Consider the following 14,103-nt stretch of genomic DNA (forward strand, 5'->3'; position numbering starts at 1 on the left):
GCCAACATTTAACTCTGAATTTAAGAGCCTAGCTGACCAGAAGACAAATTCACACCACTACCTCCCACATGAAAGCCTGGACCAACAATGCCCACGTGAGCCAGCACTTGGGCCGAGGGACAGCTGAGGTTCCCCAACCCTTCACAACACAGGCAGATGCGGAGAGGCCTGAAGGAAGCCAGGGAAGCCACATCACACTCAGGCTGTGCTCACACAGCTGCTGCAAGACGAATACATCGCAGAAAAGTGTCATGGTGACATGGCACCACTGCAGCAGTGCAGCACCATTATGGCAGCATGGCACTGCCTTCCTTCCGTGGCACTGCTTAAAGCCAAGATAGATCTATGCGACTGTAAGCAGGGTCAGGCAGTTGCTTCCCGGGATGAGGTGCTGCTCCATGTCAGCTGTCCAACCACCCAGCAATGCATCACGACCCGTTCCATGACGAGCTTCACACGCACAGCCATCTGTACCTGCACACCACAAACACGGTCCAATCCCACCTCCACCCCGTGCCCTTCCGTTCCCTGTGCCGCCCAGGCGGAGCAGCGGGCCAGGCGGCTGCGCAGAGCCCGCCCCGCGCTCGCAGCCCCCGCCCCCCCAAGCTGAGGCGCAGGCGCTCGCCGCAGCGCAGGCGCTTTTCGCTGCCGGGTCGCTTGGGGTCTCGGCGGTGTTTGCCTCTGCGTTCTACTGGGAGCCGACCCGGGTGCTTGGCGAGGTGAGGGCAGCGAGGCGGGCGACAGGGGCCGTAGCTCGCTTCGCGAGTGCGGAGCTTGCAGTCGAGAGTCAGGCTCCATACCGGCCCCGGCTGCGGGTGGGGGGAACCGCCCTTCCTCCGGGGCGGTGTGTGGGGCCGCCCGGCTCCGTTCCAGCCTGCCTGCCTGCGGGGCTGTTCGCGCCGTGCCGAGGAGTGAGCAGTCACTGCCGCTGTCATTACTCAGCGCTTTTCTTTCCTTAAATCTCCTCGCCTTGAGAAGCGCTGAAGTACTGGGTGTGCTCCTCTGTCGTGTCTTTGGGCTGTTAGTGGTTTTTTGGGTCCAAATTAGGAGTCCTGCTTACTCCTGCGCCTGGTTGTTGAATGCGTCCTTGTGAGCTGCCGAGACTCGGGTTGTAACAGACACCGGTGGGGCTGTGGAACCCACTCCCGCTCACATCCTGTGGTGGAAGGGCTTTTCTTCAGAAAGCTCTCTTGCTTTCCCTGGTCATTGACATGTTGTTGTGCTAACTGTGTTTGGAGATAGATCTCTCACCTGTAACCCATCTGTGTCTTTCCCTCTGCTAGGTGTCCATGTGTGTGTTGCTGTAGCTGACAGAACCAGCACAACCATGTTTTTGCCAGTTCTCTGTTAATATAAGCAGTACGAGTGCTTGCAATTGGGTGCCTGTGTTCTTTCTACTGTGGTTTGAGAGGATTGCTGGTTTGAAGTGGGAGTCCTTTCTAATAAGCAAAAGATCACAAATATAGGAAATGTGGGCTAAGTGGCAGTTCTCTGTGTTATTTAGTTTAGCTTAACTTGTAATAGTGACTTGGTGTAAACTTTTAGTATGGACCAAATCTGAAGTTGTAATGCTAAGAGAACCCTTCTCTGGTTCCAGTGTATTAGCATTGCTTGTCCTTAGCATTAGGATGTTTACCATGTCCAAAAGTGGGCCTGCGAGATCCTCACAAAGTTCAGTAATGCTAAGTGCAAGATTTTGCCCAGATGTGTGTACAGGCTGGGAGAACACATTGAGAGCAGCCCTGCAGAGAAGGACTTGGGAGCTGTGATGGACAAAAAGGTGGACATGAGCCAGGAGTGTGCTCTTTCAGCCTTAAAGGCCAGCAGTATCCTGGGCTGCATCAAAAGAGGTTGCCAGCAGGAAGAGAGAGTCCCTTCTGCTCTGCCCTTCTGAGGCCCTGTCTGGAGTACTGTGCCCAGGTCTGGGGCCCCAGCACGAGAAAGACATGGAAGCTCTTGGAGCATGTCCAGAGGAGGGCCACAAAGATAATTAGAGTGCTCGAGCACCTCTCCTATGAAGACAGGCTGAAGGAGCTGAGCTTGGCTTGTAGAGCCTGGAGAAGGGTCCGGCGAGCCTTCATTTTGTCCTTCCAGTACTTGAAAGGAGCTTATAAACAAGAAGATGAGTGACTTTTTGCATCGTTTAATAATGATAGTACAATAGTAAAAGAGGGAACATTTGGGTTAGATGTTGGGAGGAAATTCTTTACTCAGAGTGTGGTGAGGGACTGGCACAGGCTGCCCAGAGAAGCTGTGGGTGCCCCATCCCTGGAGGTGTTCAGTGCCAGGTTGGATGGGGCTGGAGCAGCCTGACCTGGTGGGCGGCTAACCTCTGCCCTGCAGAGGGTTAGAACTGGGTGATATTTAATGTCTCCTCCAACCTAAACCATTCTTCGTTAGGAAAATAAAGCTGGAGTCCCTTGCGTTCCCATTGTCCTTTTTCTCTTTTTTTAGCGTGTTTGTGTGCGTGTTTCAGAGTGTTATTTAAGGCAGCTGTTTTTTATCAGTTGGTGTTGTAAAGCACTTTTTCAGCCATGAGAACAGGAAAAGTACAGCTTGGGCCAAGGAAACAGAGGGGCCTTATCAGAACAAGAACAATGTAACTAGTTACCACTTAGCAGGCCAGGCTCCTGACCTGAAAGGTGTCAGGATTTGTAGTGCCCAGCTTATCCCAGCTGACATGAGCTATTTTGGCCTCGCAAGGTGTTAGGACTTTATTGCTGTAAGAATCTGCAAGATTTCATAGTGTACCTGTTCTTTATTTCTTTTTCTGCAGGTAGGGAAATGAGACATTGATCACATTGAGCCTCTTTTTGCATATGGATGGATTTGATTCAGGGTGATGTTGCTTCCTTTGCAAGATTGTTTTGTGTGCAGTACTAACAATCCGTGTCAGCTGTAATGTGGAAAGAACAGTGGTATTGGAGTTGTTGCTATTAAGGCTGATTCTGCTAGGTGTAGGTATTTTTTCTGGGGGGTGAAAGGTGGGGGAGGCTGAGGCAATACTGTCCCAAATGTTGTAGTGTAGGTTGAAGCTTTAAGTACTTTTCAAGGTTGTTGCTGATAGGCCAGAGACCTGCCAACTATCATAAGCCTGGCCTTCCTTGCTTTTGTGATAGAAGGCTGATAAAAATAGGAAACACTTCTTTGTGGTTGCTTTTCCATTCCTTGGGATGATTCTGTGGCAGTTTTGCCATTCATGGAAAGGAGAGAAAGGAATTGCAAGAAATACTGATGTTAATTCTTCTTTGTAGAAGTGGCTTGGCATGCTGACAAGAGTGGGCAGCAGCCATCTCTCCTAAGGGGAAGGAAGCAGTTGTTCAGAATTTTATTTAACTAATAACAAGTACTCTCCAAATTAAAATACTTAAACTTAGAAAGGGGAGAAACCTCACCTTTTTGTTTTATTTATTTTCACTGCACCTCTCTTGACTTACTCTTGTTAGATTTTATATCTTCAGTGCCAAAAACCAAGGCAGTAGGTAAAGAAAAAGGGCTTTGTGGCAGCAGTGGTGGTGGTGTTGGTTTTTCTTGATTGTCTTTTGTTGTTGTTGTTTAATTAACTCTAGTTTTTGATAGTGCTGAGGTTCTGTTTTATAAATTATATTTGGAAGTGTCTGCAACAAGATTTTGACTGTTGTTGTCTCTTCAGTTACTGTGAAAAGCAGCTGTTCACCTTACATTTTGTCTCATGATAGCATCACTCTCAGAGTGAACAAATGATTGTATGATGTTTCCATGAAGATTTTGTGCTAATGGGAAAACTGGAAACTCCACTCGAAGAAGTGGGATTTAAATAAATAAATGACATAGTGAGGTGCTGTGACCAATTTAAGAAGGCTGGTAGCAGAGCACAGACCCTGAACTTCAGGAAAGCAGAATTTGGTTTATTTGGGCGTATGTTGATAGGATTCTGTGAGAGATAGCTCTGAAGGATGCAGGAGCCCAGGAAAACTGTCAGAGCTATAAGCACAGTGTCTTTCAGGCCCAAGAAGAGAGCATCCCAATATCCAGGATACCAACAAGATGTACTGGGAGACCAGACAGGGAGCTCCACTGTGAAAACGATGGCATACAGGAGGGAGATGTGGGAACAGGCTACAAAGGCACGATTCAGAAATGTTTTTTGAGTATACAGAGAGAATGTAGAGAAGCTAAAGATGAGACAGTGTAGAAGCTTGCAAGGGATGTCAGTGGCAATAAGAGGAGCCTCTACTGTTGCATTAATAGTAAAAGGCTGAACAAGGAAAAGTAGGAGTTTTTCAGGGGAGCTAGCTGATGTCCTTGTGAGGTTGCTCTTGTTGGTCTTCAAAAGGGAGTGGAGATCAGAGGAGGTCTGCAATGACTGGAGAAAAGCAAACATTGAATTGTTTTCAAACAAGGCAAAAAGGTCAATTTGAAGAGCTGCAGGCATGTCAGTCTCGCTGCAGTCTTTGGGAAAATCATGAAGTCAGCATCATCCAGCATCACTGCTGGAGCAGTTTGGGGATGTGAAGAAGGTGGAAGATCCAGGGAGTTGTAGGCCTACAACTGTCTTCACTGCTTTCTCTAATGAAGTTACTAGTGCTGTGAGCAAACAGAGGCAGTGGATGTTGTGTGCTTTACCAAGACATTTAATAAAGTCATCCATCATCTCTCTTTCAGCAGTTTGGCGAAATATGGACTGGGTAAGTGGACTGCATAGGGGGTGAAAAACTAGCTAGACAGTTGGGCTCAAAGTGTAGTGATCAGCGATGCAAAGTGCATCATCAGGCTGTCAAGTGATGCTGTTCTACAGGTATAATTAGTGGGTCTGGTGCTCCTTAGTCTTCATTAATGATTTGGGGATGGGATGGAGTGCACTCTGCAAATTTATTGCTTCTGTCAAATAGGAGAGAAGCATTCGAAGCACTGGTAAGCATGGTTTTTCAAAGGAACGTTGATCATTTGGAGAAGCAGACTGACAGAAACCTTTTGCAATTGAACATGGTTTGGTGCAGGGCCTTGCATCTGTATGCTTTCCTGTGCAGTCTACTCTAGAGAATTTGCTTTAGCAGGGGATTGGACTTCCAGGGGTCCCTTCAATTCTGTGACTGGTGTAATCCCATGCACTGATAGAAGCAGTGGCTAGCTGTTTAGGAAGCAGCTCTACAGAGTCTGGGAGACTCCTATCAGGTGCCAGATTGATTGTTAGTCAGCAGTACAGTGTGGCAGCAAGAAAGGCCAGCTGCATCTGTTGCTCTGTTAGTAAGAATGCAACATCTGCAACCGTGATTATTCCCCTCTATTCAGATACTTGTGAGATTGCATCTTGAGTGCAATATCCAGATTTGGGCTTCCACATATTAGAAATGCACTGGAGTAAGTCCAGTAGAAGCCACCAAGATGGTCAAGTGGTAGAGCACAAGACATAAAGAGGAGGCTAAGAGATCTCGGCTCTTTCAGCTTAACTTTTGATGTTTAGCTACTTAACTGCTAGGAATTTTATATTCATTGAAGTGATAAGCATTATTTTAGAGTTTTCCTTCTATGAACGGAATTTGCTGTGGCACATAGTGCTCTTGCACATTTCCAGGATTTGATACCATCCTTTGGAATATTGGTGGCAATATTCTGAATGCATTGCACCAATAGCATATGTTGAAATTGGAGTACAGTGTATGCATATTTTGTCTTGGTTCTTTTTGCAAGTGATTAGAGTTAGCTCTTCAGCAAATGCTAGATTGTAGTTTTTTTGGTTGTTTTTTTTTTTAAGAAAGACTTCTGGAATGAGTGAAGTTGTGTTTACAACAACAGAAATGTTTTAATTTTTGCTGTTTGTCATCAGTGTCAGAGGTGTGCAACAAGGTAAACTGAGTTCAGATTCCTCTTCAGTTTAGATTCCTGTGTGCTGGGAGGTGCATGCATATTCCAGTTTCTAGAGAAATTTGGAATTTTTTTTTGTTAATTGTACCAGCCACTAACTGCAATTCTGATTTATGGTCTTACAGATGAATTTTTGTTCTCCTTCTGTTTTTGCATGAGGTACTTGGATGTGTGGAGATATTTGCAATTTAAATCATATGTTTGAAATTGAACACTCCTGAGCTGACCCATTTTGGAGTCAATGAAATTTAGCCTTGAGAGTATATACTTTCAAAGTATGCATATGCTGTGCTGTATGGAACTGTATTTCCTTTGTCTTTAAGAAATACTGATCATTCTTTCTTCTCATGAGAGCAAAAGGTATTCAGGATTTCAGCTGTTCTCAAGTTTAAGCTTATAAAGCAAAGTAAGCTGATGTGGTACACTTAGGAGATGAAAGAAAATGCTGTAATGTGAACATCTGCTGTTTAGTGTAAGCATCTTAAGCATGTTTTCTAGCAAATATTGAACTGTATTGCCCAGTCCCAAGCATTTTTTTTTTTAATCTCTTGCAGGGTATGAGTTAGTGTCACATAACAGAGCCAAAATGTCGGATGACATCAAGAAGCGGTTTGAATTCCCTAACACAGTTATTCAATCACAGGTAATTTTTTTTAAATGTTAAATGGAATAATCTGTGAAGACTTTTCTTCCGTGTCCTGCTGCCTGACCTTTTAGCTTCAAACCAGAAAACCGAAGTAGCTGTTATTCTCAAGATGCAAACAAAAGCTAATTGCTGTATCTGTGTAGCCTGAACATTGTACATAATCACTCATCACTGCATGAAAATCAGAATGGTTCCAGTCCTGGAAAGTTTAAGTAGGGCCAAATGCTTTTTAGTAACCCTGTGAGTTGGAGAGAAGCAAAGAGTTACCAGATGTCATGTGTAGGGTGGAAGTTCTTGACAATACTTGGTACAGCTGTCTTTAGGACTGATATATTTTTCTCCTGTGTGATGACAGCTGAACTACTGCCGTCTTGTCTGTCCTCAGAAACTCTGTACAGGTTCACTATAATCAGCAGATGAAAAGCCTTTATTTTTCATATCATATCTGCCTTTAACTTTCTCATTTAAATAAAGTATTTATCATAGTATCTTTAACAAGCAGCAAGGAAGAAAGTAATAAGCTCTGTTTAAACAATATACTTTCTCTGGTTCAGTCATTTCTCATTTTAGTGTTAAAATCTTTCTCTTCAGCTGGAAGATAAGAGCTAATTTCCCCATTGTCTGCTTCTTCCTATTTTGAATTGAGGGTTAAATTTGCAGCCAATTGTTTGATGGAGTTTGATGTGAGTACAATCTGCAATGTGATTCCTCTGTCTTTTCAGTTCAGCTGAGGCTGCACTGGTTTACAGTAATTGACTTTGAAAGTGAGACAAAGAAGTTCTTTCGTAGTCAACTTGGTATTTAGAAGAGGAAGGCGTGGCCCTTAAAACTGGTGTACACCTAAGCTCTAGTAATGTGTCTTGCAGTACAGATGAGTTCATGTTCTTTAGCCTTGGTGAATAGGACTCAACATTTTTGAACCACTTCAGTTTTCTTCATTAAGAATGCCTTTGTATGTATTACAAGTATCTCTTAGTTTATCACTGCAGTTGCTCATCGTTTAGTGCTGCTGCTATGGGAGTTTGTGCTGTGCTTTGGTGGACTTCTGTTCTGTGACCCCTCAAAAGCACACTGACATCAGCTGTCCAGGTAATCAATCCAGCTGTCATCAAACATCTGCAACATCACCTGTACAGACAAGGATCAGCAAAGTGAGGGGCTTGAGCAGGGTTTTTTAGGAGAAAAGGTTTTACTGATGAGTTTGAATGTGGTGGGCTAGTCTGTGTTCTGACTCTTCTATATAGCCCACAGTAGCCCCTTTCTATTGATAAGCCTTTTTTCCAGTGTAATGAAACTTATTTTTAAGGATGCAGTTGTGAGTTTATTTGTAAAGTTCCTGATCATAAAATCATTTGGTTTGGGAGGGACCTTAAAGATCATCCCCCTGCTATTGTCAGGGACACTTCCCTCTACACCAGGTTGCTCAAAGCCCCATCCAGACTGGCCTTGAATGGTTCCAGGCAGGGGGCATTTACAGCCTGTGAGACCTGTTCCAGCATCTCACCACTCTCACATTAAAGAACGTTTTCCTAATATCTAGTCTAAATCTACTCTCTTCCAGTTTAAAACCATTTCCCCCCATCGTGTCACTACCTGCCCTTCTAAAAAGTCCCTGCCCAACTTTCCTGTAGGCCCCCTTCAAGAACTAGAAAGCTACTATAAGGTCTCCTTGGAACCTTCTCTTCACCAGGCTGAAGAGCCCAAGATCTCTCAGCCTGTCCTCGCAGGGGAGGTGTTCTAGCCCTCTGATCATCTTTGTGGCACTTCTCTGAACCTGCTCCAACAACTTCATGTCCTTCTTGTGCTGAGGCCTCCAGAACTGGATGGAGTAATTCACGTGGGGTCTCACGAGAGCAGAGGGGCAGAATCGCCTCCCTTGACCTGCTGGTGACGCTTCTCTTGATGCAACCCAGGATACAGTTGGCCTTCTGGGCTGCATATGCACATTGCTGGCTCATATTAAGTCTTTCATCATCCAGCACCCCCAAATCCTTCTCCTCAGGGCTGCTCTCAAGCCATTCTTCACCCAACCTGTATCTCTGGTTGGGATTGCCCTGACCCAGGTGCAGGACCTTGCACTTGGCCTTGCTGAACTTCATGAGGTTGACATAGGCCCACCTCTCAATCCTGTCCAGGTCCCTCTGGATGGCATCCCTTCCTTCTAGCATGTCAGCTGCACCACTCAGCTTGGTGTCGTCTGCAAACTTGCTGAGGGTGCACTCAATCCCATGGTCCATGTCACTTACAAAGATGTTAAATAGTACCATTCCCAGCACTGATCTCTGATGAATGCCACTCATCACTGGTCTCCACTTGGACATTGAGCCATTGACTGCAACTCTGAGTGTGACCATCCAGCCAGTTCTTTATCCAGCAAGTAGTCCATCCATCAAATCCATTTTTTTCCAATTTCGTGACCAGGGTGTCATGTGGGACAGTGTTAAATGCTTTACACAAGTGTAGGTAGATGATGTCAGTTGCTTTTACTTTATCCACTGATGCTGTAATTCCATCATAAAAGGCCACCAAGTCAGGCATGACTTATGCTTTGGTGAAGCCATATTGGTTGCCACCAATCACTTCATCTTTATTTTCCATGTGCTTTAGTAGGGCCTTCAGAAGGATCTGCTCTATGATCTTGCCAGGCACAGAGGTGAGACTGACTGGCCTGTAGTTCCCTGGATCTTCTTTTTTTCCTTTCTTGAAAATAGGGGTTGATGTCTGCCCTTTTCCAATCAGTGGGAACTTCACCAGACTGCCATGACCTTTCAAATATGATAGATAGCAGCTTGGCAACTTCATCTGCCAGTTCCCTCAAGACCTATGGATGGATCTGGTCAGGTCCCATGGACTTGTGCACCTTCAGGTTCTTTAGATAGTCTGGAACCTGATCTTCACTTAGAGCAGGAAAGAGAAAAATGATGAGCAGGAAAAAGAGAAATAATAGAAGGTTCACGTATTAAGGTCTCTAAAAAGCTGCAATCCAAGTGGGCAGACTGTATGTTGCTGCTCTTTCAATGAAATAGCTGCACAGAAACAAAGACCTGACTTAGCTCAGTTTTCTCATTCTATTTCCACAGTACTGAGATTCTCAGATAATAAGCTTTTTTTGTTCTTTCTTTTTTTCCTTTTTTTTTTTTGTGAACTATGTCAGAGTACACATCAAAATCTTTGAGATGTGCAATTTTGTAGTCTAGGAAGGTTTATAGTGACATTGTTCCTAGAAATGTGACCCGCTGTCTCAGAGTTCATCATATCAGACTAGTGGCCAGCCTCTAAAGGAGTTGTAAATAAATTATAAAAGTAGAAGAAACCTGGAAACATTTAAAATATGTTCCTGTATCTTTATATACTGGTGAAACAGAAATGTTAATGTTGTGGTTTGTTTTTCTTCATTGTTTTTTTTTTCTTGGTTTCCTAGTTTATTTTTGTCCAAAAGTAAATCTCTGTTCTTACCATAGGAGAGCAGATGGAGCTGTTATTACACTGGTAATCCGAAACATTCTCTTTTTTCTGCTATGAAGAGATATCTTTGCCTTTCTCAAGGCTTTTAGTGTAGCGCTATCAGTGATTATGAAACACGTACATTTTTAAAGGAATCTTGAGGAAATCAGGTATTTCTTCTATTAAAATTCAATGAGAAAAGTATTTTTATGCTGCTCATGTGAACAGCCTACTCTTTTTAGAATTGAAGCCCTGTTCTTAAGTACAATTTTTTTTTTTTTTCTGGAGGACCTGGAAAATCAGTCTTGTTTGTTATTTCTTTGCCATAGAATAGGTTTATGAGAAATATGGTTAAATCCAAATGTCTGATTTAAAGTAAATTAAACATTTCTGGCTGTAGGTGTGCTGTCAGGTTTACAAAGGGTTTAGGTTGTGAGACCATGTCCATTATCAGCGTTTTCCTAAAGTAGCGCTTCAGAACTTTGCACAAGTTTCTTACCTGTGCTCAATTCTACTTCCTTTCTTGCTTTCACTAACTTGTGTAGTAAATAATATAATAATGGCCCGTGCTGTAAAGTGCGCTGAGATCTGTACAATGATGAAGCTGTGAGTCTATTATAGATGATAAATTAAAATATCTGCAAGTCCTGAGTATGTGAATAATCCTAATCTTACAGAAGACTCCGTAAGAAGAGACACTTACTTCTGTTTTTTCTCTAGTGGAGAATTGAAAAATAAAATTTGATCTGCATATGTCTTTTATTTCTTGTTTAGGCAGTGGGCTATCTGATTGCTGCAGTACTGAAAGAAAATGCTTCTTCAGAGAAGATCACGCAGGCCTCTCACCAGGTCTGTGCCATTCCTTTCACTTTTATCTTCTTTCCCATGCATGGATGCCTATGTTTTTCTGTGGATTCTTACTTCCTATTGTGTGACTTCAACGTATCCTAGAAGTTAAGTATGTTGACACCATGTGTCTGGGTGTACAGGTGGTAACTCACCCTTTTGAATCAGAAGGCAAAAACATTAACTCTGCAGAATAGCAACATCTCACTCTGCTCAACTGAAGAGAGTTTTGAATTTATTTACATTACCAGAATTGATGTGCTGTGTGGTGAGATACTGCCATTTTGTTAAATAAATTACAGCAATATAGGTATTTCAGAAAGTATATACTTTCACATAGCTGTATTGATGTTTTCTTTCATATTAACTATGTAAGAGCTCACATTTACGTAAGAGAACATGGTGCAAAAACATACTTTTAATTGAGTCAAGCTCACTTGAGTATGGATCTATCTTGTTAACCAAGAGCCATATGCAATGCTGGCGTTTGCAGGTGTCACAGTCATGTCGGAGAGGTCTTAGGATTGCCCCCATTTTTCCTCTCCAGTGCTAATTTACGCTGAAGTAAGCAGGAAAAAAAAGTGTGGATTTTTCCTTTATCTGAAGTCCCAAACCCCAAACTAACAAAATCAAACCTGAAAAAACCTCAGTTTTGATGTGATTAGATGTTTGAGGTGTATAGTTTCTCTAACAGAAGCTTTTCCAAATCACTGAGCATGGTCGTATTTCTAAAAGAGATTCAGTCTTGAGCTAAAACCTGATTTCTCACCTCTGCTACCTCATGGAAGTATTGAACTTAAACATAGCAACACTTTCTAAAACAGCAGGAAGCAGAAGATGGCTTCTGTTAACATTACATGTGCCTTTTTTTTTCTTCTTCATAAGAGAATATTGTAGTATTTAGTAGTTTAAAAATGTTTTCCTTTCTCTGTTTGGAAACCACAAAGTCAGCAAACCAACTAAGAAATGCAAATCTAGCATCAAAATAAACCATGGGTTTGAGGGACAGATCTTTGTCCTTAGCAGCAAGTGGAGAGAATGCAGGGCTTAATTTGATGAACGAAGATGACTTCCTTCTCTGTAGCTGTTTGTTTGCCTGCCTCTAGCTGTCTGTACTACACTGTACTATAGACCCAGTTTGACATAGCAGTTCCTGACGTGTCTATGATTACGTATTAATATTTCTAAGGAAAGTAGAATTGATGTGAGCCTACTCTCACAGGTATAGCTGAAAAATTCTTCCCCCATGTCTTATTCTTCTGTTATTACTCAGGGCAATGTGTTTGGGGACAAGAAACATGAGAGATATCCTAAAGTTGTTCTTTCTTAGGAATCTATATTCCAGCTTCCTCTTTGTGCTAAGACTTGAGGAGAAGCTGTTAAGCAGGTTTTTACTTACAAGCGTGTTTGAAATGAAAGAAGAGAAATCAATGTCAGCCTTCTTATTGCTTGCCTCATACTTTTAATTTTAGACTCCTGCTCTGAACTTACTCTGGGAGAAGTGCTGCAGTGAGAATGTTGCCTTGAGAACAGCTTGCTCTGAGGGTTTGGTGGCACTTGTTGCAGAGAACCATGCCGAGCTCAGCTATGTTCTTCATGGAGCTGTCAACCTGATTCCCTCAGCAAGGTGGTATTTGTTTGTCTGATTTTGTGCTTTTTGTCAACTGCTTATCAATCTTTGCTTTTTCCTTGTAAACCCTATGGAAGAGAAGTGGCTCTGTGGATGGCTGTACTCAAACTGATATTCATTCAGGGCTGACAGTGCACTGCCATTCTGCTGCAGGATAGTGCTTTCATCTTGGCAGTAACCATATTGGTTTGACTCTGAAAGAAGAACTCACATTCCTCTCCTATGCATGCAAGCAGAAATTGCTAGAAGTTTAAGCTAATGGTCTGAACTGTAAGAACCTCAGAAATCAAGGTGCTGCGTGGTTTTGTTCCCTCTGTCATGGGGAGGAAAGTGGCAATAACTTCTTTCATGATAAGGGAAGAGGAAATAGCTTCCTAATCTGCCTGTCCAAATAACTGATCGCTCATGTGGATCCACCATCATTCTCTGGATAGGTATTAGGAATGCTGGCTTGTGTTCCCACTTCTGCTAAAGAAGAAATCACTTTACCTAACTCTGCAGCTATTATGTCTTACAGTATTGTGCAAATATAATGCTTACATCTTGTGATGTACTTTTGATAAAGGTAGTCTGCGCAATGTACTGAGAGAATGCAAATTTGGGGAAGAAGTACACAATGTGTAAACCTTAAAAATGGAAAGCCAAATGATGATTGGGAAAGTGCTATCACTCAAGCCACCCAAACTTCTCAAAAACTTTGGGGTACCTTTGTCTCTCTTGCTAGTGCCATTTTTAGCCAAAGCTAAAATGAAGGCTGCTCCAAAAGTAATGTCTCCTGTTTTATTGTGTTGGTCAACAACATCATAGGCAGATGTTGGTGATATGGCAGTAGAGATCGAACCTTCCCACCAATATTCCATTACGTTTTTATTGCCATGTGAGAGATGGCAGCAGAGGGACAGTCTGACAAAATGGTATCTGACATGGAAGTGCATCTGAAGCAACGGTGTGGAATGGAATCCCTGCATGTAGGAAAAAATGGCACCCACTGAGATTCGTCAACACTAGCTGAATGTTTCTGGAGCCCAAACAGTGGATGTCAGCGCAGTGAGGATGTGGGTGGTGTGGTTCAGCAATGGTGACAGTGGCAGTGGGTCATCTTCAGTGGTGCAGATTTTTGAGTGCAGCATGCAGGCTCTTGTTCATCTCTGCTGAAAATGGCAATGACTATGCTGAAAAACAGAGTTTTGTAGCTGAGATTTTTCTCTATCAAATAGTGTTATTATGCTCTTTGTATCTGTTTTAGTTTCCGTGCAAATAAATAGGAGGCGTTACTTTCAGAGATCTGTGTAGCTAGTGCTACACCTGTGATGTATTATGCTGGTGAGCTCAGCGCAGAGGTTGCAACCATGCAATTCAAGATAAGTTCTTCATCCCTTCTAAACTCACAGAATCAGTTTTAGGCTGAGGTTTCTCATGGTTAGTATGAGCCAAGGATGAATTTGGTTTCGAGTAAACTGCAGTGAAATACTGAAGAAAACAGTTGCTTACAAAAAAAAAAAGGACTCAGCCTTTGTGGGTGATTTGCTTAAAGTTGAATTATGTGTAGGATCTTGCTGTGATGATTCTGACTCTGTGCTGAGTTTACAGTAGTTGGTTATGAATCTCTATGGAATGTTTTGTGAATAAGTTCTTATAATACGAATAATTTCTGCAAATCACTGCACTCATAAGGACCTTCAATTTGGAATCA

The 14,103-nt window shown here is 42.8% G+C and overlaps 1 protein-coding gene across 2 annotated transcripts in view; it reads left to right on the forward strand.

Annotated features, from left to right (window-relative positions):
- The window catches only part of FOCAD (focadhesin), a 102,811-nt gene continuing 89,273 nt past the window's right edge, over positions 566-14,103 (forward strand). For both annotated transcript variants that reach the window (XM_021380256.1, XM_021380259.1), the window contains exons 1-4: positions 566-719; positions 6,399-6,487; positions 10,709-10,783; positions 12,253-12,407. In XM_021380256.1, the coding sequence (XP_021235931.1) occupies positions 6,431-6,487; positions 10,709-10,783; positions 12,253-12,407 (287 nt within the window). In that variant the 5' untranslated portion in view covers positions 566-719; positions 6,399-6,430. The remainder of the gene's footprint in view (positions 720-6,398; positions 6,488-10,708; positions 10,784-12,252; positions 12,408-14,103) is intronic.

This window comes from Numida meleagris, chromosome Z, assembly GCF_002078875.1.
Source record: "Numida meleagris isolate 19003 breed g44 Domestic line chromosome Z, NumMel1.0, whole genome shotgun sequence".
NCBI lineage: Eukaryota > Metazoa > Chordata > Aves > Galliformes > Numididae > Numida > Numida meleagris.